This window comes from Tasmannia lanceolata, unplaced genomic scaffold (assembly GCF_043159265.1).
Source record: "Tasmannia lanceolata isolate RefF3 unplaced genomic scaffold, GAP_Taslan_0.1 ptg000015l, whole genome shotgun sequence".
NCBI lineage: Eukaryota > Viridiplantae > Streptophyta > Magnoliopsida > Canellales > Winteraceae > Tasmannia > Tasmannia lanceolata.
The window spans coordinates 3,463,904-3,489,817 of NW_027518692.1; the positions used below are offsets into that span (position 1 = coordinate 3,463,904).

Below are 25,914 nucleotides of genomic sequence, written 5' to 3' on the forward strand. Positions count from 1 at the left end.
CTAGCAACCTAATAATTTTCACTCCTCATAGTTGCCGTACTCGGGACCACCCTTGGAATTTCAGGGCTTTTCAAAGAATGTCTTAAGGTTGAACAAAGATTTCGACCGAACCTGTGAACAGGTTGCCTACGTATCCCAGGGTAGGAATTAGATCGTGTGTAGTTCAGGGCGAATGCCCATAGTTTGACGGTAAATTAATTTTTTTCTGATTGATTGACTTTTTTTCTTCTTCTTTTTGGAATGATTGAACTTTTTCTTTTTAAACGACTGAACTCGGTTTGACCAAGCTGCCTACGTACCCCAGCGTAGGGAGCAGGTCTCGCGTAGTTCAGGGCGGATGCCCCTAGTTTGATGGATTTTCAAAAAAATTTCATTCAAGCTCAAAGGGTTTACAAACCGGTACTCTTTTGACACTGGGTTATGATTTTGGGATTTATTCGGCCAAGAGGCCTCCCGATGTTCAGATTGGAATCGATCTAGGTTACTAGAGTCCCTCTAGTACTTATTATTTATTTTTTTTATTTTTTTTCACAGAGTTTGACGGCGTTTTCCGGTAAGAGATAATGATTCTTCTTCCTTCTGGATATTGATAAGTACTTTGACTTTGCGAGTGCATACTGGTTTTTAGACATCATTTCATTCTTGAATCGGTGACTCTTAATATTTTGATGATCGCTCTAAGATAATTGCTCTTGTACTTTTCATATTGAATTCGATGGCTTTACATCATCACTAGTGAAACCAGTGACCAGGGCCATTGACTGGAGATATGGAAGTTTTTTTCAATCCATGGCCCTTGTATAGCATGTGACATTCACTTCCTTCATTCTTTCTTGAACCTTCTATCTAGGTCTTTCTCTTGGCATTAATGGTAGTGCTTACTGGACCATCTCTTTATCCTCGAAATGGGTTTACCAATTCCTCACACTCTTCAGAGGGCAATGTATTTCCAATAGGCATTTACTGAAATAATGTTTCAGTGCCAATGTTTATCAATTCAATTTTCTCTTTTAGAGGCTGGGCTCGACGCTCGTTCTCTTGTTTGAGCAAAGGCTGCAACTCAAGAGGAGTTTCGTCGGCATCTTTCCTCATTCGAGGAGGGAGTATTATTCTCATTGTTTATTAAAGTCAGAAGCACATATTGGAATGTATAGAAAAAGCAAATTTCATTGAATTGAAAATGACTACATCTGATAAGATTTATCCTGAACAGACTCAAGATTCACATTCTTGACTCAAAAATAAAAGTAAGAAAAGATTCAACTGGACTAGGAATTTATTCAAACTTTTAGAAGACTGCACTCAATAATTGGACTCGACATCATGACTGACTGAATTAAAATAACAAAAGGACTAAGACTACTGCAACTGTCTTGCTTTGGAGGCTTGGCGAAAACTGAATCATAACTAGACCTGTGCCCTTTTCAATCTAAGCATCAAAATTGGTTGGTGACAGGGAATCAAGGAATCCTTCCGGCAACACTACGTTTGGTTCTCCTCCAGTATCTGAATCACTGTCACTGTCACTGCTACTGAGCTCGATTATGTGATTTGGTTTGGATGGTCTTCCGTGATCATGCTCATGAGCCAGAGACTCGAGTGGTTCCTCAGAGCTTTGACTGGTCGAGTTCCATATAACAAAGCTTTGTGCTTTATCAGCTTCGTGCTTGGAGTCCTGAGGTTGAAAATAATTCATTTGCATTTGTTGCTTCATTTGATGAATCTCCTGTGCGAGGGTGGCCACTTGTTTAGAGAGATTCACAATCAATCTTTCAGAATCCATAGCCGAGGAATTTTGAGAACGATCATGTGCAGTGGAGAAACTAGGGCTTTTGCCTTTAGAGGTAACATCAGCTGAGCCGAATATCCCATTCAATTGAGCCCTGATAAAGCGATTCTTTTCTTTAAGCTCTTACAATTGTTTGAGGATAAGAGCCAAGGTATCAGCAGGGGTATTGGACTGGGTATTTCTCGAGCTTTCGGCCATAAGAGCTGACGCAGGAGGTGGTGCAAAATCTGGATTAACAACGGAAGGTTGTGGAGAGCCAGGCCTCATTTGTAATAATGAATTCATCCAAACCTGAGAAATGATGGACATGCCTATGACAGCTTCTGGAATGGAAACAAGGAACATAAGATGTAAGCTTGACATTCAAGGAGTGTTTCTTCTTAATGACTGAAAAAGATTATGGAGTAAACATGTAATGGAGATGAATCCTTAAAGAACTGAGACATAACAAAATGACACAAGTGAGTAGGGGAATGCCCCTAGTTTAAGGATTATGAGAATGAACTCTGAGGAGCTTAACAAAATAATCTTGAAAGAGGTTGCCCCTAAAGTAAGAAGCGACTAGCGATACAAGTATGATTAGATCATTTCAAAATGAGGGTTGGAATTAAATAATCATGGAATTGAGACACACTTACTGCCAATTAGTAGAAGGAATGAAGATATGATCGAATAAGAGAAAGACAATAGGCTCATGATCAAGGTTTTAGATGAGATCGCACAAGATTGCTTTGAAGGGTAGATCAAGACTAGACTAATCCTATGAGATCTTAGTAAAAATGGGATTTATATCCTAATCCCAAAGGAAAAGCTTTCAATCTTCTTACATTTTAACAAGTGTTACCTGAAGGCATCAATCCTAATCCTAATCTAGCGGAGTGGAGAAAGGATCTCAACTCATGACTTTGTTTGTGTTCCTAATAACCGATCATAGCCATTGAAAGATGGACTACGGCCTAATCTAGACACAAATGGGTAGGATATCCTAGGCTAGGCTCACACACATGTTGCACATGTGTTCGTATACTATATGCATGTGTGGGTTAATCTAGGGGTAAGGCCAAGAGTTCCCTTAGCGCAAATCTGTGTTCGATATACTGTACCAGTGTCTGACGTATCAGTACGTGAACCAGCAGATCCGTTTACGCACCATAAAGGTATTAGGTTAACGGTGGAATGCTTCTCTAATACAGAGGCATCAGGTGATGAAATCTCAGTCAACCATGCTAGATAACACTCAGAGTTCCTAAACAGGATGTGTGTGCATGTGAGATGCATGGGTTTGGATGCAAGTGATATAACTGTGTGCAATATATTCTCGTAATCTACGATGCCTTCAGGTTTTGTTAGATTAAGTTTGAGTATGATGTGATGAGAAAATAAAGCAAGATAAACAAACTAATCTAGCAAACATATAAGATAGAGTTTTCATGAGCCAATTAAAATAGATTCAAATGAGTTATCCTTTGAAATTTTAATGAAGTTAGGTGGTCCCCAGTAGAGTCACCAATCTGTGGGACCCGATCCCGCGAGAGGGCAAAGGCCCATGAGCCGCCTCCCTCTCTCTTGGTCTCTCGTACCCACGCGGTTGGCATGTACCATTTATTATTATTCATTTAATTCATCTTTTCCGTGAACTTGGGATCACTAAGGCAATCTGAATTCCACGCAAAAGAGAGTGACAGAGTCACCACCTAGATGAGGGATCTAGGACCTATAATTGACCAGAAATCTAGACTCGTTACCTGGTTAAGAGAATGGAAGGTATGGGGAGTTACCACCACATGCACCATTCTTGCCCGATAATCGGTCTTCAATTCCAAAAGTTAACTCTTTTGATTTTTTTTTTAAATGGCTCATTTAACTCTATATTAATGTGCGAATTACGTGACATGCATCCTAAAATCTAATTTCAATGTAATTCCTATATGTGCATCTTGATTTTCTTAATTTGTTTGAATTCAATCTAAGTGAATGTTCTCCTAAAATCTAGTTTCATGGAAAATCATAGGTATTTTAATTAGTTTAGTTAAGAATTCATAAAAAACTAATATACAAAACCCCACCATTTGTGGTGGGTCGACTCGTGCTTTGTATGTCATTCAAAGCATCCAAAGCTGCCTACGTATCCAAGCCTCACTGGAATCACAGTCGATCGTAGTTCGGTGCACTTAAACTAAGCTACTTATGCCTAACTCATCTAAGACACCAATCTAGACTGGATTGACTGTTTCAACAGTTTTAAGAGAAATTATTTAGTTCAAGTTGAAGATTTTACTATCCTATGACTTCATCTAAGATGCTATATGGTCCTAACTAAGTGAATAACTGTAAGCCCAAGGGTCTACTCTCCTATCTTGTTTTGATGATTCTAAACATAATTGATTATGTTCTTGAATACTAATCAATTTGCCTTGAAGTATTGTGATAAGGTAGGGTGATCATAGAAGGAACCATCACATCACTTGGTCATGCTTGAAGATGTACCACAAAAGAGTCAAATGAGCTAGAGACCACATGAGACAACTCACTTGAAAGAACAATCAATGTGGAGCGAGGATAGCTGGACCAGTACAGTATCGATGGATGTACCCCGTCGAGAGGTATGCAAATCTACTCAAAATTTATTACTCATGTTAGGGTTTTTCCAGATACGTACTAGTAAAAGTAATACAAGTAATGTTCGTGTAGGTTCCTTTTTACATTAAAGTCATATGTGCGCAATAGAAATTATGTCGAGGGATCTATTGCAGAAGGTTACCTTGCAGAAGAATGCTTGACGTTTTGTTCGAGATATCTTGAAGGTGTCGAATCGAAGTTGAATCGACCACTAAGGAATGACGAAGATGTACAGTGTGAAATAGAGGAAGGATTCTCTATGTTCTCAACAACAGGACGCCCTCTAAGCCAGGGTAAGACGTGCCCCCTAGATCAAGCCACAATCGATCGGGCACATCGATATGTTCTCTTCAACTGTCACGCAGTCGCACCATTTCGTGAGTAAGTCAACTGCATTATCTTAATTTAGTCTATTATGAAATACCTTGCAAGATCTTTACTCTTACATACTTTAATTTATCCGCAGAGAACAAGTTAAGCATAATCAAAATCTACACCCTCATGCTAGACCAATGGATATAGAACAAAATCACAACAAAAATTTTCCTGATTGGTTTAGGACACACGTAAGTTTGATATGGACATTAATCCATTATTCAAGTTTATTTAGTAGACATGTTGCTCTTTGCTAATCATTCTCATATGTTGCATCGATTCATGAGTTGCATCGATCAAGAAGTGAGCATCTCTCAGAGAAACTTAGATGGCTAGCTGGTGGTCCATTGAATATTGTTACGAAATACACATGGTATCTTATTAAAGGATTTCGCTTTCACACAAATAAACGGGAACAAAGAAGAAAAACTCAAAATAGTGGTATCGTTGTCACTGCAACTACAAGCAGCTTTTCAAGTGCCAAAGATCAGAAACCAATAGCAGGAGATGTTAATTATTACGGTATTTTGACAGATATCATCGAACTTAACTATTATGGACACCTCAAGGTGTTGTTGTTCAAATGTGATTGGTTTGATGTTTTCACACCTGATAGGGGATTAAAAATAGATGACTTCGGTTTTACGGTTGTAAATATGTCACGCCTGTGGGCCCGATCCCGCGTGAGGCCAGTGAGCCGCCTCCCTCTCTCTTGGTCTCTCGTACCCACGTTGTTGGCGTGCGCTGTTTATTATTATTTATTTAATTCATCTTTTCCATGAACTTGGGATCACTAGGGCAATCTGAATTTCACGCAAAAGATAATGACAGAGTCGCCACCTAGATGAGGGATCTAGGACCCATAATTGACCAGAAATCTAGACTCGTTACCTGGTGACGAGAATGGAAGGTATGGAGAGTTACCATCACATGCATCATTCCTGCCCGATAATCGGTCTTCAATTCCAAAAGTTAACTCTTTTGAATTTTTTTTAAATGGCTCATTTAACTCTATATTAATGTGCGAACTACGTGGCATGCATCCTAAAATTTAATTTCAATTTAATTCCTAAATGTGCATCTTGATTTTCTTAATTTGTTTGAATTCAATCTAAGTGAATGTTCTCCTAAAATCTAGTTTCATAAAAAATCCTTAGTATTTTAATTAATTTAGTTAAGAATTCATAAAAACCTAATATGCAGAACCCCACCATTTGTGGTAGGCCTAATCGTGCTTGGTATGCCATTCAAAGCATCCAAAGCTGCCTACGTATCCAAGCCTCACTGGAATCAGAGTCAATCATAGTTCGGTGGACCTAAACTTAGCTACTTATGCCTAACTCATCTAAGAAACCAATCTAGACTGGATTGACTGTTTCAACAGTTTTAAGAGAAATTATTTAGTTCAAGTTGAAGATTTTATTATCTTAGGACTTCATCTAAGATGCTATATGGTCCTAGCTAAGTGCACAACGTTCCTTAGACTAATGCAGGTTAACCTACATCCTAAGTAACTAGGCACGTCCTATGGAAAAGTGGGGTAACTAGTGTAACTAGACATATGGCACGGTTGCTATCCGTAGCAAACGGTCGTGATGAGGCTGGACTCCTAACTCTAGGACTCCCTAAAGCCTAGGACACGACGTGACGTAAGTGTTCCAAAGGGGGCCCTAAAGGTTCCTATGATGGGAAGCCGTAATCCAACGGTTCCAAAGACATGGAGTGAGCTAGTTCAATTTGTTGAACTTGATGATTTTCGATTTCAAAGATTTTCGGTTCCTAAACATCTAAGGAATACCAAAGGCTCTATGGTTCGTAAGCTTCAGCCTTGAATAGCAACCATGGAAGGGAATCGTGCTCTCAACCCTTGTATAGTTTAGCACGTAAGTTATAGTATATTATTGCGTTGCATATTTCTCAAGATTTTCGTGGACAGTGAACCTTGGAGCCAACAACATATTATAATTTACGCACTCCAAGTATGCAGGATCGATCGCAATTAGTATACGATTATGGTTGCGATCTCGGCATTTAAGTTGTCACACCATAGCCAATTTACAAAGGCAACCTATGAACCCTAAGGTTTCTGTTTCAAACAAGTTAGGGATTGAATTAATGATTAAAATTTAAGATTTTTTGGAGATTTTTTTACTGACTTTTGTGTTGATTTGCTATTAAGTTGTTGATTTATTAAAATTAAGACCAGATTGCTAGGATTACACAAAAACTCTAAGCAATTGAACTCTAAATCCGTTGAAACTTTTTCAGTAACAAGATATGGATGATTGTAGTTTACTGAAAGAGTTTCATGGATTTTAATTTAGATTTACTACCCATTTCTTATTTTCCAAGATTCGAGTCAGATTGTAGATTAACAAAGCAACTCATAGCATATGAATCTCAAATCAAGTAAAACGTTTACAGTATAGATATAATCATGAAACTAAACTACTGTAAATATTTCATAGATTTGTATTATGATTTGACATCAATTAAAATTCACACAAAAATCGGATGAAATCAAAGAATTAATAAAAAGGCAAACCTAATGGTATCCTAAAATCAAAGAAAAATTCCAGTAGATACATAATAAATTATAAAAGTTTCTATCCAAATCACAAAAACCTAAAAATTAAAGCTCTTGCATAAAATAGAAAAGGTCAATAAGTTTCCTAAGAATTAAAACCCGTTTATTAAATTAAATTGCAAAACTATATCAAATCTTTTCAAAACCCTTTGAAAATGTTTCTCTAACGGCAGTGACCTAAGTTACTGGTTTGTGAAGAAAAATTTCAAAAAGCCACAAGTTTGATACAAAAAAGAATTACGGCACGTAAAACGGAGAATCGATTAAAAAACATTAAAGAAAATATTTTTTCAAAAAAAAATTCAATGAAAAATTCACATTATATTTAAACTTTAATTCTGGAAAGTTTCATCAATTTTTAAAAACTTTTGGTATTTATTAAAATAGGTCGAATTTAAACTAATTTAAATTCTGATTAAATAAAATAAAATAAATCCAAAAATTTTAGAATGAACTGGAAATCCAAAAATCGGTTTGGAAACAAATTTTCATGAAATGTGGACTTGATTTGGCTGGTTTTGCATTTTATTCTCCAAGAAAGAGCCCTTTGCTGAGTTATCTTTCGAAAAATAAAACGGAAATCGAGGCGGTCAAACCGTGGTCAAAGATCAAACTTTCCATTAGTTGTCAAATTTTAATTAACCTACAAAAATATTGGTTTTTGAAAAAACTCATGTTTTCAAACACTTGCTTTGAAAATCCAATTTAAATCCATATTGAATAAAAAAGAAAGAAAATCATTATTTATATGGAGGAAAATTAATTTTTAGGTGAAATTTAGGATTTTGAAAACTCATAATCTATATTATAACATACTGGGATGTCAAAAAAATTCATTAATTTGATCTATGAAAAGTAAAACCCTAGCATGCTTTTTCTACTTCGCAAAGATGAGAAATCCTTACCGTTGATCTCAATCCTTGTCTCTAGGGTTTATAATCCGAGATATACGCTTTGTCCAACCCTTTTATACACTCAAGAAGACCCAAAGAATGACCCAATAATCCTTGATGTATGATATGTTGAAAAAGAAGAAGAATGAATTCAAGAACCCTTTGTGTAGAGCACTTGAGAAAGATGAACCAAAACTTAGAGAGAGAGAGAGGGTTTTTCTTTTCTTGGAAAGAGAGGAGAGAGGGGTGGACGAATTTATTGAGTTGGGAGTCTCCCTTAGACGTTTTTGGATGATCTTTATACAAAAAAAAACTAGGGTTAAGAGAGAAATAATAGCTTCCAACGTGAGAGCTCCCATCTTTGGCTTGTTTCCAATTTTCCCCTCTTGCTTTCTTTCTTTTTTGTTTCCAAATTGGATTTGATTCCAATCTTAATTTCTTGTCAAACAAGACATGCTATTCCCATTCTACATTGCTTTTTTAGAAAATCATTTTTAAGCAACCATTCCTCTTTTCCTTCTTTCCTTCTTTTCTTTTTATTCTTTTTATTATTTTTTTTGTTTTTATTTCAAATATGATGTCACCATCTTATCTAAAGGGATGGGCGCCCAACCCATGTAGTGCCAGCCATGTGGGGCGCCCACCATGGTGGTCGACCCACATGGGCCCCCCCACTTCATGGGCTTTAGCCCAATGGGCCTTTTCACACGGTTTTTTTTTTTCGATAAAAATTCAAAAAAAATGCTTTTAAATTCACACTTTTATAAATGTACCCAACCCATGTAGCCTCTATGGTGCACCCCTAGCATGTGGTTGAACTATACCCTTTAGGAAAAAATGATTTTTCAGACCAAAATGACCTTTTTGACCAATTCGCACCCGATAAGTGACCAAAATACCGTCAAATTGGATCGCCTTTAAGGAGGAATTGTTAAAAATGGAAAGTCTTCGCGGTCAAACTTCGATATTAGAAAAAAAATTTAAGTTGGCTCCATTGGAGAAGGAAAATTGAATAGGGTCAGATGGGATCCCCTGGAAATGCCCAAAACGCCCTCGTTTCGCAAAATTTTCAATTCAAGTCAAACCCCTAATAAATTCTATTTTTAGCAGCTTTTCCGAAATTTATCGAATCGCTCAAGATTTCTAAGACACAACTCAGGGCGGGACACATCGAAAATGACCAAAATACCCCTGTAGTGCAAAAATGGGCAAAATGAAGGAAAACCCAAAAAATCCCAAAAATAGCAGTTTTCCCACTTGATTGGAAACTTGATTGGAAACTTGATTGATGCTTAATCGGAGGTGGAATGCGGACTCGAGACTTGACAAACTACCAAATCTTTTGCTTTTTAAAGTGTAGCAAAATGGGAGTGTCTACAACGCCATATTTATAGAGATAAGCCTTTCATCTTCGCATCCCAAGCTGAGCAGGTATTCTACGTACAAGATCACCCTAGAAAGAAAGACTGGCATGTGGTTGTCAAGATGAAACCTAGGGACCTGTATGATGTGAATGGGGACAATGAGGAGGAATTTGTTCAGGCCGAGTTGGCACGATTCCAAAATTTGGAAGACATTGATAGCTGGGAACGTACAGATATAGATGGGACTGAGATTGATGAACCGTTGGAAACGTTGACCCAAGCAAATCACGAAGATCAAGAAAGTGATACAGAGTCAGATGACGAGGATGAAGATGTCAATGACTTAGTTGATGTCGATACAGACTATAGTGATTAATAATAAATGTGAATTGCATTTGGTGTAAGTGAAATTTAAATTTCATCTCTAATTTTTTTGAATTGCAGATTACTAGTTTGTCATGTGTAGTATGATACATGTAAGTTTGAGGTCTATTTATTGATGCATGCATATTAGTTTATTTTTTGAATGTCATCACTCGTTTGTCATGTGGAGTATGATCAATGTAATTTTCTACACTTTTTATTGATGCATGCCAATATGATTAAATTGATGTTTTCAATTGTCAATCCTTTTCAAGTTAACTTCGACTTAAGAAAAATATAGTAAGAAAGGCTAGAGCCTCATCACAGACACAAACCCAATCTATCCAGTGCCAGACACATCATCTTCATTCACAGGGCCAGTCCCAGGGCCCTCCAGTACATGATGTTTCAGGGGCCCAGGCCGAATCTCAGGAGCCCTAGTTCCAGGACCAGATGTGCCATCCTCATCGAAGAGGAAGAGAGGCCCGACTTACATGAAAGAGATTTGGGCAAACCGAGAGGGTCAAAGGAGGAGGGTGGAGTGTAATGACCTAGGACGGCCTGAAGATGATAATGTGAAAAGTCTTACCTCTTTCATGGGAACCATAGAAAGAAAAGCTGAAAAATTGCCGATAGATGTGCCTGATTGGAGACAGATGGATGAGACCTAAAGAGGACGTTTGGACACTTATCCAGGTATAAGTGTATGATTTGTATATATATATATATATATATATATATATATATATATATATATTGTTCTTTTTTGCACTTTTTTAACACTTTGCCATATTAATCACTTACTTTTTTTTACAAGTAATGCAGGAAAGGTATGATCTTGATGACACTAATAAGTTCTGGGTGTTTATATCCCTCGACAAAAAATGGAGAGATTGGAAAAGTTATTTGAAGCGTCGATATTATGACAAAGAACTCCCATGCACACACGATAGAGCACTAGAGTCACAATATAAGAACCTATGCGACTATTGGGGCTCGGAAGAAGGAATTGTAAGATTCAATATAAATTAGTTTTTTATGTTTTATTATGGACATAGCTTTGTTTCTCACAATATTGATTGCACGTTCTAGGCACGATGTGAGACAAATAAGAAAAATCGTGCGAAGCAAAAGATCTTGCACACGGCCGGAACAAAGATTTTTGCTCGATTACGGAAGGAGAAGGTACTTTCGCGACATTCGGTTTTCATTCATGATGTATATATACTAATAGTAATTGGCTTAATATTGTTGACACAGAAAGTTCAAAATCAGAGGATGGCGCTCAACTGCGCTGATTTCTTCAAGATTACCCATAGAAATAAACATGGGGTGGCTGTAGACGATGCAGCTGGAGCTCTAATTGTATGCATAAGTGTTTATCCTTTAAATTTCATATGTTATGTGAAAATGGGTGTGGGACCCGATCCCGCGAGAGGGTCGCGAGCGCGCGAGGCGCTACACGCTCTCTTGGTCTCTCATACCCACGCGAATGGCGTGTGCTTTTTATTATTGATTTTAATTACCCAACCAAGCAGGCAGCAACCAAGCCATAGCGTGCAAACAAACGTGCAACCCAGTACTCATAAGGGCAGGGGTAAGCCACCGAGCCTAGCAAGGTATGATTTAATTCATCTTTTCAGTGAACTTGGGATCACTATGGCAATCCGAATTCCATGCAAAAGAGAGTGACAGAGTCACCACCTAGATGTGGGATCTAGGACCCATAATTGACCAGAAATCTAGACTCGTTACCTGGTTACGAGAATGGAAGGTATGGGGAGTTACCACCACATGCACCATTCCTGCCCGATAATCGGTCTTCAATTCCAAAAGTTAACTCTTTTGAATTTCTTTTAAATGGCTCATTTAACTCTATATTATTGTGCGAACTACATGACATGCATCCTAAGATCTAATTTCAGTGTAATTCCTAAATGGGTATCTTGATTTCTTAATTTGTTTGAATTCAATCTAAGTGATAGTTCTCCTAAAATGCTAATTTGAGGGAAATCCTACATATTTTAATTAAGAATTTATAAGAAAACTAATATACAAAACCCCACCATTTGTGTGTGGGGCCGATTCGTGATTGGTATGCCATCAAGCATCCAAGCTGCCTACGTACCCAAGCCTCACTGGGATCAGAGTCGACGTAGTTCGGTGCACCTGAACTAAGCTACTTATGCCTAACTCATCTAGGACACCGACCTAGACTGGATTGACTATTTTAAGAGTTTAAGAGAAATTATTTAATTCAAGTTGAAGATTTTATTATCCTAGGACTTCAGATAAGATGCTATATGGTCCTATCTAAGTGCAAGACGTCCCTTAGACTAATGAAGGTTAACCTACATCCTAGGTAACTAGGTTTGTCCTAGGGGAAAATTGGGTGACTAGTGTAACTAGATCTATGGCACGGTTGCTATCCATAGCAAACACCCGTGATGAGGCTGGACTCCTAACTCTAGGACTCCCTAAAACCTAGGACACGACATGACGTAAGTGTTCCTAAATAGGGCTCTATTGGTTCTTACGATGGAAACCGCAATCAAACGGTTCCGAAAGACATGAGGTAAATTGATTCAAGTTGTTGAAGTTAATGATTTTCAGATTTCAAGGATTTTCGGTTCCTAAACATCTAAGGAATACCAAAGGCTCTATGGTTCACAAGCTTCAGCCTTGAATCGCATCCATGGAAGGGAATCGTGCGCTCTTCCCTTGCGCAATTTAATACTTAAGTTATAGCACCTTATTGCCTGGCATATTTCTCAGGATTTCCATGGATAGTAGACCTCGGAGCCAATAACATGCTATAATTTAAATACTCAAATTTTCAAGGATCAATTGCAATTGGGATACGATTATGGATGCAATCACGGCATCTAAATTATCCTAGCATGGCCATTTTACAAGGGAAATCTAAGACTCCTAAGATTTCTATTTCAGTGGCTTAAGCAATGAATACGTGACAAAAATTTAAGGTTCCATGGAAGTTTTCATAATGATTTTGGTTAATTTCAATTTTTAATAGATTTTATCAATTTCAGATCACATGAATCATTTTACAAATGAACTCATTGTAAAAAAATTTGAAATAAATTGAAATTTCTACAGTAACAAGATAGGAATAAATATAGCTTACTGGAAAACTTTTATAGATTTTTATAGTAAGTTCCTATTAATTTCTGATTTTTCAAAATCCAAATCAGATTATGGATTAAGACAGTAACCTATATCATATCACTTTTAAATTACACCAAACGTTTGCAGAATAAAGATATAGATGACTAAAGCTTACTGAAAAATTTCCATGAATTATCATGAAGATTAGATATCAATGTCCGATTTTTCAAAATTCAAATCAGATTATAGCTTAACACAGTAACCTATAGCATATCAATTTCATATCAACTTAAACTCTTACAGTATAAATATAATCATGAGACTAGACTACTGTATGACTTTCATGAATTTTTATGATGATTTGATGCCCATTTAAACTCACACAAAAATTAGATGAAACCAAAGAATTACTTAAAAAACAAACCTAATGCTATCCTAAAATCAAATGAAAAATTCCAGTAGATATATAATAGATTATAAAATTTATTATCAAAATTCCAAAACTTAAAACTTAAATCTCCTCCATAAAATTGGTTTTTAAATATAAGAGATCAATTTGTTTCCTAGGCCTTAAAACCCGTTTATTAAAATAAATTGTAAAATCTTATCAAATCTTTGCAAAATTAGTTAAAAATATTTCTCTAACATTTCAGTAACCAAATTTACTGGTTTGTAAAGAAAAATTTTGAAAATATATTAATTTAATAAGAAAAAGAATTATGGCACGTAAAACGGGGAAGCGATTGGAAAACAGTAAAAACCATATTTTTTTTGAAATATATTTCAATGGAAACTTCCATTTATTATTAGGCTTTAATTCTGGAAAGTTTCATCAATTTTTAAAACGATTTGGTATTTATTAAAAATAGCCAACATTTAAAATAATTAATAATCTGATTAAACAAACTCCAAAAAATATGAAAATTTTTAGGTCATCTAAAAACCTTGTAAAACTACTAGAAACAAACTTTCACTAAATTTGAACATTATTTGATATACTTTTGGCTCCATTCATCAAGAAATAACCCTTTTCGGGGTTATTCTTTGAAAAATAGAATGAAAAATAAAAAAGCCGAACCACGGTTGGAAATTAAGTTTCCAGTAGTATTTTATTTTATAGAAATCCCAAAAAATATCATTTTTTAAAGAAACCCACGTTCTCTAACACTTGCTTTGATAATCCGATTGAAATCCATATTGAATAAAAAACAAAAGAAAATCATTATTAAATGGAGGAAGTTTAATTATTTGGTGAAATTTTGAATTTTGAAAACTTATAGTCTATATTATAACATACTGAAATTTTAAGGAAAAATCCATTGATTTGATCTACCAAAAGTAAAACCTTAGCATGCTTTTCTACTTTTGATATTATAAAGATAAAGATCCTACCGTTGATCGCTCTCCTTGTCTCTAGGGTGCGTAGATCCGAGGTATACGCTTTGTCGCACCCTTTTATATGATGAAGAAGACCCAAAGAACACCCCAAAGATCCTTGATCTGTGATTTGTTGAAGAAGAAAAAGGAATTCAAGAATTCCTTTTGTGAATAACACTTGAGAGATATGAACACATTTCAAGAGAAAAAAAAAATTTCTTGGGTGGAGAGAGAAAATGGACGAATTTGGATTTTTTCCCCCTTTTCTAGGATTGTTTGCTTTTATTCTTATACAAAAAAAGGTAGGGTTAAGAGAGAAATAGTAATTTCCAATGTGAGAGCTCCCTTTTTGGCTTGTTTCTAATTTTCCCCTCTTGCTTTCTTTCTTTCTTGTTTCCAAATTGGATTTGATTCCAATCTTAATTTCTTGTCAATCAAGACATGCTATTATCATTTCACATTGCTTCTTTAAAAGAAAACTTTTTTTTAAGCAATCATTCATCTTTTTCTTCTTTCCTTCTTTTCTTTTTTTATTCTTTTTATTTTTCTTTTAACAAATATGATGTCACCATTGTGACATCATCAATGTTGGGTGCTCAACTCATGTGGGTCAGCCATGTGGGGCGCCCACCATGATGGTCGACCCATATGGGTGAACCCACATGAGTTCCATCTTTGCAGGCTTTAGCCCAATAAGCCTTTTCACACTGGTTTCGGGTTTTTTCGTAAAAATTCAATAAAATCTTTCTAAATTCAACATTCTATAGATGGACCCAACCCATTTGACATTTATGGTGCATCCCTCACACATGATCGGACCATCTTTTTTGGAAAACAACTTTTCGGACCAAAATGCCTCTATTTGACTGTTAGACATCCAAATGCGACCAAAATACCCTCAGATTGGTTCACCCCTAAAGGGAAAAATTAAAAATGGAAAGTCTTTGTGGTCAAACTTCAAAAATAGAAACTTTTAAAATTGGGTCCTTTCGGTGAGTAATATTAAACAGGATCATTTGGTATCCCCTAAAATACCCAAAATGCCCTCAACACTTAGAATTTCCAAATTAAGCGAAACCCCTGAGAATTCTAAATTTAGCAGGTTTTCCAAAATTCAGGAAATCATTCATAATCTCTCAGACAACTTAGGGACCAAATATGATATATTGGAAATATCTAAAATACCCCCGAAGTGCAAGACTAAGAGAAAATCTTGAGAGATCTAAATTTAGCAGGTTTCCCAAATCTTACGAAATTACTCCTAATCCATCAGCCGTACCCTCCGGATGGTTTTGGACATATGAGAAATGATTGAAATATCCATAAGATGATGAAAATGTGGAAGCCCCATGAGTTTCTAAAAATAGCAGTTTTTTTCAAAATTTGTAAAATCATTCAAGATTTCTCAAATATAACTCGGGGGTCAAACAAGACACATCGGGAATGACCAAAATACCCCTGCGGTGCAAAATAGGCAAAAATGTTGGAAACCCTGAAAATTCTAAAAATAGTAGGTTTTTTCATTTGCTTGGAAACTTGAACTTTCATCTTCCAGAGGCCAAAGGAACCCCTAGAGACCTTTAGGATCGCAAATCAACTTCAAAACTCCCATAATGAAATGAAATCTACCCTAAAATGCATGGATGCCTAATCTAATGCTAAATACGGATTCAAGACTCGATGATACTACCGAATCTTTTGCTTTTTAAAGCGTAGCAAAATGGGGGTGTCTACAATGGGCTTTACACATTTTTTTCTTTATTTTTCCTTGCTTCTTTTTCAGCACCAGCTTGAGGAGCATCAGAGTCAGCATCCCGAGTCTTCCACGAGTATTACGGGTATCAGAGGTGACAACTTCGCCCAGGTAGTGGGGGCAGAGAGGTGTGGGTGAGTACAGACTTATGGGTTAGGCGCAATCCCGAGTGACTTTTCCGACACATCAACCACTCGGTTGGGATCCCGAAGAGAGGCCGTACAAGCGAATGCCTCTCTTACAATGGTGGTGAAAGACCTTAGTCAACGGTTCAATGACTTCTTGTCTAATTACAATGCCAGCCAGCAATTAATATCTTACTTCTTTACGATTTGATTAAGTTATGATTATGAAATTTCATGACATGTTAATATATGTTAGGCTCAAGCTGGAGCAAATCCATCACAACCACAGGCCCCGTCATCCTCTGTGAGTCATGTAGTTCCATTCTACCCCGAGGTAAAAAGTTGTTTACTTTTCCATGTAAGTACTGCAACTATTTGACTTTGTATTTTGATGGTGTTAATTAAGAATTTCTATTTGTAGGGTTGTCTTGATGAGCTTTAAAAACCCTGATGTTGAAGTGGCGTGGGGTCTTCTTCAGTCCCAGGATCCGATGACATTAGTTGATGGGATACGATTGGGAGTGGGATCCTTCGAGGTCTTAGTCCATGTTGCGTTGCAGATGGATCATGATTTGTTGAGGGCATACGGAGAGGTTAGGACTATCATGGATGCCATTGGATCATCTGTTGCATGGCCTTCCTCCTTGGTAAGTGTTTTTGCACAAAATTAAACCGCAAGCGTACGGGTCAATCGTAGCTACGGGTCGATCACAGGAAAGAGCTATTAAACCTCTTAACTTAGGCAAAGTGAACAATTATCCAAATATTACTACTAATTATCTACTGATTATCTAATCTAGATGATTAAATTAAAGCCAATTTACTAGTCTAACAATTTTCAAATTAATAGAAACAACTTCTTTAATCTAAGGGAACCCTATTCAAGCAATTTAACTACAAATTATTTTTAATAAAATAAATTAAAGAACTGATTTGATTGAGAATTTTAACCACTAATTTAGTCATTAATCTAACACAATAATTATTTAATTTAATGAAAAACTTAAAGAACTATTGGGGTGCAAAGTTGCAAAACTATTAGAATGTTGCCTAAAAAAAATAAAAAGTCTTAGGGTTAGAATCCACCATAGGTTAGATAAAATTTATTAGTTTGTATATATAGATTCGCTTTGATCACAATCTTGAATTAGATTGACTTGTATAGATGATCAATCCGATCAATGAAAAATCCAATCAATGGATGAGATTTCCCATTAGTAATTGATCAAGTACACAAACAATTTTCAATATCTATACAAGACTCTATAAATTCTCATCAACGATCACATATACAAGAGATAATCAATGGCATATATGATCTATAATTCGAATTTACAACCCCTTGTATATTAAAGTTATATTCACAAAATTGAATCTAGACCGTTAGATCACACAATCTAACAAATTTAATGTACCCTTTAGGCTTCATCTAACCCTAAGATTAACAATTTAGTTACTCATTGAGAAGGGGAAAGAAACATAGAAAATAAAGAGAGAAATTGCCATTAAACAAATAAACAAAAAAATACTCTCTTATTCAATTTAAAATAGGTCACTAATATATCAAATTCCAAATAAAAGTAAATAACAAAACAAGAAAGACTTATTCTTTTTCTCCTCCTTCAACAGTTGGATCCTCGTTCTCGCCTTGGATTGCCTTGGATGATGTCCTCGACGGTTGGATCGAATGAGAAAAAGAGAAGAAAAATAGCTTGAAAAGAGAGCAAGAAAGAACAAAGAAAAAAAAGTAGAAATTAAGAACAAGCAAAAGCATAGAGAGAAAGAGAGAGAGAGAGAGAATTGTGTGGTTGTGAGAAGGGAATGAGAAAGAATAAGTATATATGAGAGTGAGGTAAGGTTTTTCCAATTTAGTAAATGTCCAAAAATATTCCTTGCATGTGCTTTGGATAATTGAGTTACCATCTTCTCTCCTCCAATAGCATAACTCCATTCTTTCTATTTTAACATTCCTCTTCACCGTGCTTGTAGCAACTCTTTTTTTCTTTTTCTTTTTTAAAGGGAAGGTGGCTTGATGGAATCTTTCTACATATCTCTCTTTCATTGCATGTGTTGGAACATGGGTTGTTTCCAAATAATTTCTTCATGGGTGATGTTATTTGTTTTGGAAATGTGCGACCCACAAGGATTGCATGTGCTTGCAATACATGGAAACATTGCATGTGCTTGCAATACATGGAAACATTGCATGTGCTTGCAATACATAGAAACATTGCATGTGCTTGCAATACATAGGTTGTTTCCAAATAATTACTTCATGGGCTGATCCTAGCTCTTCATTTAGTGGGATATAATTTCTCAAAAGAATGCTCTTGGCCATTGATGCTATTTCCTTGGAATTTCATTGTTTTAGCTCAATTTTCCTTGAAAAATCTGAAATAACCCTGAAATATCAAAAACAAGGAAAACACATCAAATAGCACTGCTCTAAAAGTAAAAAGATAATTATTTTCTACCTACAATTCACACATAAATGTGCTCATCAGATTCCCCCATACTTGAGCTTTGCTTGTCCTCAAGCAAACAAGAAGAAAATAAAGAAAAATAGGAACAAAATAAAATCCTAATTCACTTTCGTAGGAATCACGATTGCACTTAGCACGTGCAACAAGCCTTTAAACCCCTAGGTTACCCTAGTGGACGAGTTTTGTCTCGTGAGTGTTTGCAGTGAATATACACACAAAATTCTAAAAACAAACTTTTCTTTCGAAATCTCACTATAGAATAAAGTTAAAAATTTCTAATCCTGTTTCTTTGATACAATGCTCAAAATAGAAGAACAAGAATACCCCCATACTTAAACTTTGCATCCTATCCCAAGTTGAAAAAAAAATTAGAAAAATATTTTAATCAAGGAATCCTCTTTTGAATTTGTCATACTTTTCCCCCTTAAACTTGCCTCTAATGTAATCGTACCATAAAAGAAATTTGATTTTGAAACTTAATAGAAAAATTTGCAAATTTATATGGTCCACCATACTTTCCACTTTTTCCGTACTTTCTAAGATTAGAACTCACTTTTGTAATCCTCTACTGCTTTTGGCGTGAATGACATGCAGGGCATGCACCAGACACCCAGGCTACTAAGCAGTGTCCGACTAATCTTTGATTTGCATGTGTCATAGACATTGATGCATATGAGTTCAAACTTTACCTTTGATTATGTGCAATGCTTTGATTTATTAGGCTTTCTAATTGACCCTTGTATGGAGTTTTCAGTCAGTTGCTCTCAAGCCAGTTGGCTTTAAGGAACTGGGCATAAAAACCCTTCAGACTTAATAGCTCAAGTCAAAGAGGCTACAAATCAAAACTATAATCAATAAGCAAACTTTCAAAAAAAATCATTCATTCTTTCTTTTCTTTCAACCTTTCTTTCCTTTTTATCCATACCATATAAAAAGCAAGTTTCTATTTCTATTTCTTATTCAAATCCTTTTAAAAGAAAGATTCCAAAAGAAAACAAAACTAAGAAAGGAAAGTATTATTTCTAATTTTTCAAATTCCAAAATTAAAATATCCACTAACTTTCTTTCTTAAAATAGGAAAACAACTTTCTTTCTAAGAATACCAAGTTCTTTCTAATTTGCGAAAAATTGCCAAAAGCAAAAGGAAAAGAAAATTTCTAACTTTAACTATAGAAAAGATTAGAAAAGAAAGTTTCCAAAAGCTACCCCCCCATACTTGATTTATGCATTGTCCTCAAGGCATTAAAAATAGAAAGAAAAATATGAAGACTAAAAATAGAAAGGAGGGTGCGTACCGTATTTGTTTAGGCATGATTCAAATAGGAAGGTTCATGGAGATCCATGACCTCTTCCATATCCGGCTTTGACAACTCAATAAATGGCTTTAATCTTTGTCCATTAACTTTAAAAATCTCACCATTTCTTGGATTTAGAACATCGACCGCACCATGGGAGAAAACTTTATGCACAATGTATGGTCCATCCCATCGAGACCTTAACTTACCTGGAAAGATATGCAATCTGGAATTGTAGATAAGCACTTTTTCACCTTCCTTGAAAGATTTTCTCAAAATATGCTTATCATGAAAAGCCTTTGTCTTCGCCTTGTAAATTCTTGCATTCTCATAGGCATCATTACGTAATTCCTCTAATTCCACAAGTTGAAGTTTTCTAAGAGTTCCTGCTTTAGACAAATCAAAATTCAAATGTTTAATTGCCCAAAAGGCTTTGTGTTCTAATTCAACAGGAAGATGACATGCCTTCCCATACACAAGGCGATAAGGAGACTGGCCAAGGTCAGTCTTAAATGCGGTTCTATGAGCCCATAAGGCATCCACTAGCCTAAGGGACCAATCCTTGCGATTGGGGTTGACAGTCTTCTCTAAAATTTGCTTAATTTGCCTATTGGACACTTCCACTTGGCCACTAGTCTGGGGGTGATAAGGGGTAGCTAATTTATGGGTGATCCCATATTTCTTCATAAGGGCCTCGAAAGGTCTATTGCAAAAATGTTTACCCCTATCACTGATGATAGCACGTGGTGTACCAAAGCGGGAAAAAATGTTTTCTTTGAGAAATTTGACCACAACCTTGTGGTCATTGGCTTTACAAGCTATGGCCTCAATCCATTTTGAAACGTAATCTACGGCCAATAAGATGAACAAATTCCCAAAAGAGTTGGGAAAAGGACCCATGAAGTCTATACCCCACACATCAAAAATCTCAACTACTAAAATGGGGTTGAGGGGCATCATATTCCTCTTGGTGACACGACCTAAAGTCTGACAGGCGTTGCAAGCCTTGCAATACTCAAATGAATCCCTAAACAAGGTCGGCCAATAGAAACCACACTGAAGAACTTTGGCTGCGGTTTTCGTTGGCCCAAAATGTCCTCCACAAGCCTGATCATGGCAAAAAGATAAAATAGAATGGTGCTCATGATCTGGAACACAACGTCAGACAATCTGATCCGAACATGTCTTGAATAGATAAGGGTCTTCCCAGAAAAAATATTTGACCTGTGAGTGAAACCTATACTTGTCTTGGGTGGACCAATGATCTGGGGTCGCACCCGTGACCAAGTAATTTACTATATCTGCATACCAAGGCTCACTAGAAATGGCCAATAATTGCTCATCTGGAAAACTCTCATTAATGGGACATTCGTCATCCTTTGCATTGGAGAGACGGGACAAGTGGTCTGCAACCAAATTTTCTGTACCTTTCTTGTTCCTAATCTCTAAGTCAAATTCTTGAAGAAGCAAAACCCACCTAATGAGGCGAGCTTTGGCATCTTTCTTAGCCACAAGATATTTGATGGCGGAATGATCTGTATAAACAATCACATGTGAGCCAATCAAGTAGGACCGAAACTTCTCAAGAGCAAACACAACTGCTAGGAATTCTTTTTCAGTGGTAGTATAGTTGAGTTGCGCATCATTGAGGGTCCTACTAGCATAATGAATAACATGGGATAAGTTATTAATTCTTTGACCCAAAACAGCCCCAATGGCAAAGTCAGAAGCATCACACATGACTTCAAAGGGCTCAGTCCATATTGGTGCTTGAATGATAGGAGCCGTGGTTAGCTCCTTCTTTAAATGCTCAAAAGACTCTACGCACTCATTGGAAAAATCAAAATTTTCATCCTTTGCAAGCAAGTTAGTCAGAGGCCTAGCTATTTTACTGAAGTCTTTTATGAATCTCCTATAAAAGCCAGCATGGCCCAAAAATGATCGGATGTCCTTCACATTTTTGGGTGATGGTAGATGGGAAATAAGGTCCACCTTGGCTTTATCTACCTTTAAACCCTCTTTTGAAACTACATGGCCTAAGACTATGCCCTCCTTCACCATAAAGTGACACTTTTCCCAATTAAGAACTAAGTTCTTTTCTCTACTTCTTTCCAATACCAGCTTTAAATGGTGAAGGCACTCATCATAGGTGGAGCCATGAATGGAAAAATCATCTATGAAGACTTCGAGAAATATCTCCACCATGTCCGAGAAGATACTCATCATACACCTTTGGAACGTGGCAGGTGCATTGCATAACCCAAAGGGCATGCGTCTGTAAGCAAAAGTTCCAAAAGGGCATGTAAAAGTAGTCTTTTCTTGGTCCTCAGGGGCTATAGGGATTTGATTATAACCAGAATATCCATCTAAGAAACAATAGTAATCATGTCCTGCTAGTCTCTCTAACATCTGATCAATAAAAGGCAAAGGGAAATGGTCTTTCCAAGTAACGGCATTAAGCTTTCGGTAGTCAATACAAACCCGCCACCCCGTTTGAATACGAGCAGGTATAAGTTCATTGGTGGCGGATTGTATAACAGTAACTCCCGACTTCTTAGGCACCACTTGGACTGGACTGACCCACTGACTATCTGAAATGGGATAAATAATCCCATTATCAAGACACTTTAAAATTTCTTTTTGAATGGCTTCCTTCATCACAGGATTAGCCCTTCTTTGGGATTCCCTTGAAGGTTTGGAACCCTCAATCAAATGTATATGATGTTGGCAAATTGAAGGGCTAATTCCTTTGATGTCAGCCACGGTCCAAGCTATGGCGTCCTTATTTTCCTTTAACAAATTAAGTAACTCATCCTCTTGACTAGAAGTTAAATCAGAAGAAATAATAACAGGAAGAGTTTCATTATTGCCTAAGAAAGCATACCTGAGATTTGAAGGCAAAGGCTTCAAATCTAGCTGTGGGGGCTCTTCTATGGATGGCTTGGGAAGGGATTTAGAAAGGGGTCCCATGGGCTCCATTATGTGTTGTAGGCTGAAAGCCTCAGAGAAGAAGTCGCCTCCCGGATCTCCCAACTGCTTTAAGCATTCTTGAAAATCTGCAGCAAAATCAATATCAAACTCAGTTTCTATCTCATCTGGGAATGAATGCAATAGATTAACTTCTTCATGCAAACTAGGATGCTTTCCTAATCTAAAAATATTGAAATCTACTGATGTGTTACCAAATGAGAGTTTCATGAGGCCATTTCTACAATTTATTAATGCATTACTAGTAGCAAGGAATGGCCTACCTAAAATGATTGGGATTTGATCTTTAACATGTGCAACAGGTTGGGTATCTAAAATTATGAAGTCCACAGGAAACAGAAATTCACCCACCTTAACTAAGACATCCTCCACCATCCCTTTAGGAGTTTTGACTGATCTATCTGCCAACTGAAGAGTGACAGTGGTTGGTTTGAGTTCTCCTAGTCCTAATTGCTGGTAGACAGTGAATGGCAAAAGATTTACACTTGCTCCCAAATCAAGTAGGGCATGGTCAATTTTTGTGTTGCCAATGGTGCAAGCTATTGTGGGACATCCCGGGTCCTTATACTTGGCCACCATTTGCTGAGATAAGATGGAACTAACATTGGCGGCCAAGAAAGCTTTCTTAGGTACGTTCGTTGTGCGCTTTTGAGTGCACAAGTCCTTAAGCACCTTGGCATAAGCAGGGACTTGGGAAATAGCATCTAATAATGGGATATTCACTTGCACTTGCTTAAAAACATCTAAAATCTTGTCCATGGCAGCAACCTTTTTATTATTTTGAAGCCTCTTAGGATAAGGAGCTTTAGGTATAAACTGTCTCTCTGGTTGTGGAGCTGGCTGCTCCTCTGCGACACTGTCAGGCTCCTCAAGTGATTCTGTAACAGGGGGCTGATCTCTAACTTCTACAGATGAATCTTTGGAGTCCTTAGATGGTTCGGATCTGACCATAACCTTTCCCTCCCTTTCCGATCTGACCTTCTCCTTCTGATACTCTCGGCCACTCCGTAAAGCATAGACGGCATTACACTGGTTGGAGGGCTCTTCCTGTGGGTTCTGTTGAATTACATTCAACTGACTCGGTTGACCTTGTTGGTTTGGATTGACATTCCTAGGGTTAGGAACGGGTTGAGAAGGCATTTTTCCTCTCTCCCTCTCATGTAAGGCATTAGCAAGTTGCGAGATTTGCTTCTCCATGTTGTGCTGACTAGTCATGAATGTACTCATGAGAAGTTCTACGCTCTTTTCTAAGGAATTGATCCTAGCCGAATCAGCTTGTTTTGGGAAACCTGGGGGGGTTTGGATCTGATTTGAAAAGTGATTTTGGATCTGATTTTGGAAGTGATTTGGGTTGGGTGGGGGGTTGGTAGGTGGCCTAATAAGATTTGGTGGCAGATTTGGCCTTGGTGGGCCATACTGGCCATGATTTTGGAAACTAGGTTGTGCGGCTTGGTAATTGGGTTGACTCCACGAGAAATTAGGATGATTCCTCCAACCCGGGTTGTAAGTGTTACTAAATGGATTATTTTGAAACATAGCACTTACGTTCTCAGTACCATTGCTGGGCTGAGAAAGGTTGGGGCACTCTTCCATAACATGACTTGGATCCTGACACCAACTACACATAGGGACTGTTTGACTAACATGATTGACCTGTGAAGGTCCTTTAACCACTATGGCTTCTAGCCTTTTGATAAGAATATCTAGGTGAGCCTCTTTAGCTACAGTACCCTCAATGAAACCCTTACCAATGGCTCTTTCACTCTCTTGGGTTGATTCCCACTCACGAGTCTTTTCAGCCAATTCAATTAAAAAGTTCCAAGCATCGTTTTCATCCGTATATGATGTAAATCCTGTTGGGCACATAGATTCTAACAACTGCTTGGTTTGATAGTCAATACCCTCATAAATAATTTGGCATAAATGCCAAGTGTCAAGTCCGTGATGAGGGCACTCTTGGAGAAGATCCTTAAACCTCTCCATGAACTTGGAAAAAGACTCATGGGGTTTTTGCCTAAACTGAAGAATGTCATTCCTTAGTTTATTCGTTTTATGCATAGGAAAGAACTTTTTAAGAAAGGCAACAGTGAATTCTTCCCAAGTAGTGATAGAATTGGTGGGAAGACCATAGAGCCATTTCTTAGCTCCATCCTTGAGTGAAAAAGTGATAAATCTAAGCTTTACCGCATCATCTGAGAGTTGCTGCATTTTAATGAGGACACACACTTCCTCAAACTCCCTAAGAAATAGATAGGCATCCTCAGAAGGTAGCCCATGAAAATGAGGTAACATGGTGATGAATTGGGATTTGAGTTCAAAATTATTTCCCTGCACAACAGGCAAACGTATGCATGAAGGTTGTGCTGTCCTAGCTGGATAGAATCTATCCCTAAGGGTTCTAGGTGTTTCCTCATCTGCCATGTCTATAGGTATAGGTTGAATTTTTATTTCTGTTTCTGATCTAATTGTTCTTTCTAATCGGTTCACAGAATTTCGTACCCAACCAGTACTCATGCAAAAATCAAAATCACGAAGGCAAATAAAGAAGCAACTAAAAATATGCAATAATTAAATCTAATATAAACTAAAACAAATAATTACTAAAACTAAAACACTTCGAATAGTTAAGAATTTAATAAAAACTCTTCCCCGGCAGCGGCGCCAAAAACTTGTTTTTGCACAAAATTAAACCGCAAGCGTACGGGTCAATCGTAGCTACGGGTCGATCACAGGAAAGAGCTATTAAACCTCTTAACTTAGGCAAAGTGAACAATTAT

At 37.0% G+C, this 25,914-nt stretch overlaps 1 protein-coding gene across 1 annotated transcript; it reads right to left on the reverse strand.

Annotated features, from left to right (window-relative positions):
• Nucleotides 1-17,062: 17,062 nt before the first annotated feature.
• Nucleotides 17,063-25,558, reverse strand: LOC143847077 (uncharacterized). The gene is made up of 2 exons (XM_077355752.1): nucleotides 21,331-25,558; nucleotides 17,063-21,297 (listed from the first exon to the last, which is right to left on the reverse strand). The coding sequence occupies exons 1-2, from the start codon at nucleotides 25,556-25,558 to the stop codon at nucleotides 20,159-20,161; spliced, it is 5,367 nt and encodes a 1,788-aa protein (XP_077211867.1). The 3' UTR covers nucleotides 17,063-20,158.
• Between the last annotated feature and the right edge of the window lie 356 nt (nucleotides 25,559-25,914).